Source organism: Stigmatopora argus, chromosome 5, assembly GCF_051989625.1.
Source record: "Stigmatopora argus isolate UIUO_Sarg chromosome 5, RoL_Sarg_1.0, whole genome shotgun sequence".
In the NCBI taxonomy this organism is placed as follows: domain Eukaryota; kingdom Metazoa; phylum Chordata; class Actinopteri; order Syngnathiformes; family Syngnathidae; genus Stigmatopora; species Stigmatopora argus.
Genome location: NC_135391.1, coordinates 8,135,268 through 8,141,567, shown reverse-complemented (window position 1 = coordinate 8,141,567; position 6,300 = coordinate 8,135,268). Strand labels below are relative to the sequence as shown.

Sequence of the window (6,300 nt, the reverse complement as noted above, 5' to 3'; positions counted from 1 at the left end):
TTCCTAGTGTGATTTTGTATCATTATGATTAGTATTCTCATGATCAAAACAAAAGCTCTATTGAAGAGTGCTGTTTTGTGAAACTCAACATGGCCTGGAACATCATTGTGTTTTGCTTAAAACTGGAAACTGCTACATATAAATCTTGCTGAAAGCAGTTTAATGTTTAACAAAGCCCAATTAGACAAACCACATGATAACCTGAACCAGGTGAACAAAAAAGAAATCAAGCTCCAAGTAAACATAAATAAATGAATAATGAACATCTGCTCCTTTTCATCATATAGTGTCCCATATCAGTGACAAAAAAGGAGGTCAACACTGTCCCAGCACAGTGAAACCTGCACAAGATCCCGGTTCCTCTTTTACTGCATCTTTATTCACCATTTGGCAAGCGTCTTAGGCTTTAATTAATTCAGAAGCAATAGGCTGGAGCCCTTGGGACCTCATTAGGCATTTCAATTAGAGAAAAACACACAAGGTAGGTTACAGTTTTGGTGCCTTAGGAAATGAGGAGTAAAGTCATAGATGGGCCAATTATGGGGGAATAGTAGGGGGAATGACCTGAACTAATGCTGTTGTCCCCAACATATTTAGTTGTATGTTTCTGTAACATTCAGTATAATTTTGTAAATTAGGACTGGTAAATAGGCCCATATTTTTTTTTCATTGAAGGTACAAAAGAAATTATCAAGGCTGAAACAATAAATGATGTACACTACATAAATAGTAATGTATAGAACTGAACACTATGTAATATCATTTGAGGCAATAAAAGCTCTATCGACAAATAAGTTAATATTTTTATTTCATGTCAGGGAAGTTCTAATTCGTGCTGACAGAAAATGACTATTTTTAATTGGGATTAATTCAGATGTGGTCCATAGTTGACATAGCGACCTGTTCTTTAAAATTAGGTGTTTGTTGAAGGTTTTGACAGCTTCAGAGAACACAAGTGATGTCTGGCTTCCCCCCGACTGAGTGATATAAATAATGAAGATGCAACAGCATGCTGATGCATGTTTATTTGGTTAAGAAAAATATTTGATCAATCAAATATTTCTATGTAACATCTCTCAATGTAAAAATCCCATAAATATATAATATGGACATCTGTGGTCTATAATCAGGTGCGGTGTATATAGTAGTATAAAGATTTTCTCATGATATCAAAACGAGGGCTAATCTTGTTCCTGTGAAACAAATCAGAACCAAAACTACCATCTGTCTGTAATAAACCTATTTGATTCCATCTTTCTTTCTAAGAGGTGATGCCATTGATGCTGACCCAAATCCTATTGTCACTTAAACCTCACAATCTGTCACTTAAATCATAAGTAATGAGTTGTCAAACAGGGAAAAAAATGCCTGACCCACATAAAGCTCAGACTACAACTAATGAAACAAAGATGGCTAATACACATAATTATCCTTTATCACAAAAAAAACTTTTATTGACTTAATTTTCTTAATAAAATAAAAAAGATGCCTGTTTTTGTCGAATATGGCTTTCCAAATTGAAATTGATTGATTGTTTTTCTAACAATCTCTGATCTTAGTAAGACTCAGCTGCTGCCTTTGTGAAGCTATGTAAGGAAGGCTGTGAGCTCAAGAACCCTGTTAATGTTTTATTCATACATATTTAACCCTAAAGATGGAAATGCTAATGTTTGCCAAGAATGAGGGGGATTATTAGACTTTTCAAATGTCAACTAGCACAATAAAGACATATTCATTACAAAAAACAAGGTCCCTGACACCCTGCTAAGATGTAAAACACCCTCAATTAACATTCAAAGACCCTATCTCATCTTTTATTAACTCAACTTTATAGAGTAGTACATAGAACATCCATTTGACATTAGTCAGTACAAACAAACTAAATAGTGGTTGATTAACAAAATATATTTTCATTCTATTGTTCTTTTTTTCCTCATTTAATGATTTTGTTGTTATAGGTGAAGATTATTTCAGGAATTACCAGGTCAGCTTTTAAATGGCTAATGATGGTTAGTGGTTAGTGAGCAGTTTAGTTAAACATTACCACCATTTGTGGTGTTATTAACAAGATTTATTCATCACAGCACTTGTTGCAGTTGCAGTCATGATTATGAATGAGTTGATCTGAGTTTGATTCATTTAAAAAAGGGACAACACATATTAATGAACATATACATGTAAATATGCAAGATTATAGCCAAGGTCTAATTTCCATCTTTAGTCCCTTGGGCAGGTTGTTGTTATAAACACAAGATAAAATCAATAAGGCAACAGTAGGGAGAAAAGTAAATGAATAAAACAGGGGGGAAAAGACTGTTAATGTGGTCAGTAAAATGGAGAAAAGAAACTTGGTAGTTACCTTGGAAATATATACCAGAATACTTTAACTTTACTGTTAGTATTCAGCAAAAGCAAATTGAATTGAAGGAGTTTTCCTTTTTAAGGGTGCAGTGGCCTCTAGCGGCGGTTTTAAAACTACACTTTTAGCTGGCTTCTACCTCCATGCTGTAGATATCAGTAAAGAGCTTTTTTCTTTAGTACGGAACACAGAATAAGAGGATAGCGCGTACACGGAAGAAGGAGTGACGCTAAAGTCTGACGCCACCGATGCTCTGTTGGCCAGTCATATTCGTCAACGCGGAATTTAATATCCGCATAAATCCCAAAGCTCTGTGAACTGCAGTGTTTTGCGTTATTTTTTTGCTAGCATCATGAGGATTGCTTTCCTGGCATGTGTTACAGTTGTGTGTTTCTCCATTGTGTCAGGTGAGTGGAGGTACACATCCAAATATTGGTCCTGATTCTATCGTCGATTTAACTCTTTGACGTCTCGGATTAGGAATTATTTAATAACAGCTACATTTATTTGGAGAGGGATAGGAGCCATGACGATGTGCAAGAATGTTGGCGTTAGGCAGAATTTGTTTTTAAATTGACGTTATAATTTCATTAGCCACACCGGATCTCTTGTCAATCTGACATTGGACACACACAAACACTGAGTTTGTATGTTCTAGGGTAAAATTTTATAAACGTAAATTTATTCCTTTGTAAAAAAAAAAAAACATTTGAATTTGAATGACTAACTTTGGATGAAATCTCAATACAACACAAATAAACATCGTATGTCACAGATCTGTTCACTGTGGTCTAATTAGTTTTGATTGAATCATCAAATCATGTCATTTCATCATAAATCTGGATTCACCAATGGATCCCTGCAAGTATCGCATACCATTTAAAACATCAGCACGATATCAATGACAATATCTGTATATATATGCCTATGCAGTTAAGTATTTTAGTGCTTGATGGTGCTTTGTAGGTAAATTGTCCACCCAGTTCCAGTCTGACCAGAATCTGCACCTCGAGTCAGCGTTTCTTGTTTTACAACATAGTCAAGGACTAGATCATCATTTCAATATATGGGAAATTCACTTTGCCTGTAGTTTCCATAATTAAGACAAGGCAAATCAATAGTAAAAAATATGAAAATATTTTCAGTGTCTATGAAAATGTTTTAAATTTGTGTATTTTACTATGTTTAAAAAAAATACAACAGAAAAAAATGGTATAACTCCTGCACCTTGTTATTGTTAAGGATTGCACCTATTGAGTTTTATAGGTTGGGAAAATCATGTTTCTTTTGTTTTTTGTAGGCGCTGCAGTACTTCCTCATGTTAGTGAAGACAACTCTGGTCCATCCATTAATGGCAACCCCAATCAGAACAAGTTACCTCCTCAAGCTAAAGAAAGCCATAATGCAGTTGATATAAACACTGATGTTAACCAGTCAGTAGAGAAACACGGAGATGATAAGAAGGATGATGCTTCAGAAGCAGCAAAAAGAGAGCCTAAGGAAGATACGGTGGATAAGAAAGATGTTGCCAGCAATGAAGGAGCTCAGGAGGATCTAGACACAAATGAAACTATCCCTAAGGACACAAAGTTAAGTGATGGTTCCAATGAGCAGAACTCAGAAGAACAGCAAAAAGACACACACTCTGAAAGTGATCCTGCAAAAAAATTGAACTCAGAAGAAGGCAATGCGGCTGGGGCAGAAACTAATGTCCAGCCTCCGCAGGTGACAACCCCCCCAAAAAATCCAGGTACTGATAAAGCACCTGAGAGCAAGGAGAAACCTGATGGAAATCCTGCGCCGGTAGAAAAATCCACAAAGCCTCCAGAGAATAAAGAAGGAGAGCCTATAAATGAGGGCAACTCAGGAGGAGAAATTGCAAAGAATGAAAATTCATTGCCAGAGAACGAGGAGAAAACAGTCAAGCCATTAAAGGAAGACCCAAACAATAATGCAAATTCTGGAGGAGATGAAGGCACAAATACCAAAACAGGAGACAACCATCTATATGTGCGACCTGGTGGAAGTGACGAGGTCGAAAGCAGTCATTTCTTTACATATCTTGTCTGCACAGCAGTATTGGTTGCAGTGCTTTACATTGCTTACCACAACAAGCGCAAGGTAGGTGTCCTAATAAAACCTTTGTCCATTGCAATGATCACATCCCTATCAACTATTGTGATATAAACGGCTTACGTGCGTTTTCAAAAATGTACTTGTGACAACAGGTGGTCAATAATAATATCACAGAGAAAATTAAAATGCATGCCTTGCAAGGGTCTGGGTCTTAGGAGGTTAAATATACTTTGAAACACTTATGTATTTTCCTAACCTAAATCTTTGCTTAGTTTACAGAGGGAAAATACTTGATTTGTTGTTGTTGTTGTCAGCAACCTCCTGCATTGAACCTGATTACGGTATCTTTACCTATGTTTCCCCATTAGATAATAGCCTTTGTTCTGGAAGGAAAAAGATCAAAATCTCGTCGTCCGAAATCCACAGAATACCAAAAGTTGGAACAACATGTAAGTTTGTTTTGTTGTCTTTTTTTAACCTTCTTTGAATTGAAAGTAATGAGATATTTTCTTTCAGTTGTAGTTGGATGCTGTATCCTTGAGACACTGAATGCACTATGGGATGGCGTCAGATGAAGCGAGCAACTGACATGCAGTTCGGCCTTTTTGGACATTTTGTAAATGGATGTTTATTGCATGACTATGCAGATGACACTATTGCCTTATTGATAGGTTGAGTAAAACACTGAGTTAAATATGCATGCTTCTTTTGATCCATTGTCTTTATTCCACTTCCAACTAGAAAAGACCACAACTCAGGATACTTCAGTCACAGGTGAGACCTCTAGGTTTTTTCACCCATGTTCTTTTTTGTTACATTTTTTTTTGCTTTGTTTTCACAGTTGTGATTATTGCACTGTGAGCAAAAAAACCTTTATGACTCCTGTAAAGAAAGATACAGAAGGGGTTGAGGGCCAAAGAAGACAAACAAATATTGATCTAAACTCTCACTTTTAAGGCAGAATTCTTACTCAGAATTGTTACTTTATTCTCAGAATTCTGACATTAAATTAGAAGTTCTGACTTTAAAGTGACAATTCTGACCATTTTCTTTTTCCTCACTGGTTCTAATTATCTTCCATATGAAAGTGTATTCTATGTTAAAAGGATTCCCAAGAATGACTTAATATATTATTTTCAAAAAGGTTCAAATAAAGTTGTATACATGTTGAGAAGGATTTAGATAAATGCTTTGATGTTTTATCATTCAAGAAATTTATATATATTATTATATTAAATTTGTGCTGTCCATTGTGGAAAATCTGGTTCAGCTATTTATTGTCCTCAAACGTTTGAATCGGTTCTGTGTATAGAAGAAACTTGACCACTATCCTTTTGTTTGCCCACATCTAAATAGCACTGCATTTCTGCAGACAATACAATGTGATACAAATACGTTTCGCAACATTACTTTGCAAGAATATGAAACGTTATGTATCAGTTTTAAGCAACTCTTGTCTTGATCCTTTGCCGCTTGTTTCTTTCAGTGAAACATTTATTTTGTAAAGAATAGGGGGTGAATAATGGATATGCTAGTCATCTATTACTTGTATGTGACAAATAGAGAAAATACTTTACTGTATTCAGGTTGAGGTTATTGCATTGAATTGAAGGAATGCCATTTTCAAATAGTAGCCAGCAAATATGGAGAGTGAATTCTGTCTCGTTTTAATCTGGTTAAAATGTCAATCTTAAAATCCTGCTGTCTGTGATTAAAGCCTTTTATGAACTTTATTGTTGTCATTAAGTATCTCCCATGTAGGCCTATACTTCAAAGAAATGACTTTGAAAACCCCCCTCACACACAAACAACTCAAATGAAAGTGGATTTTAAAGTAGGTTATGGTTATTTTATTTCCCCTTATT

At 35.4% G+C, this 6,300-nt stretch overlaps 1 protein-coding gene across 1 annotated transcript; it reads left to right on the top strand.

Annotated features, from left to right (window-relative positions):
* The first annotated feature begins 2,527 nt into the window (after positions 1–2,527).
* tgoln2 (trans-golgi network protein 2) lies at positions 2,528–6,168 on the top strand. The gene is made up of 4 exons (XM_077601400.1): positions 2,528–2,766; positions 3,660–4,480; positions 4,804–4,884; positions 4,952–6,168. The coding sequence occupies exons 1-4, from the start codon at positions 2,712–2,714 to the stop codon at positions 4,955–4,957; spliced, it is 963 nt and encodes a 320-aa protein (XP_077457526.1). The 5' UTR covers positions 2,528–2,711; the 3' UTR covers positions 4,958–6,168.
* The last annotated feature ends 132 nt before the right edge of the window (positions 6,169–6,300 follow it).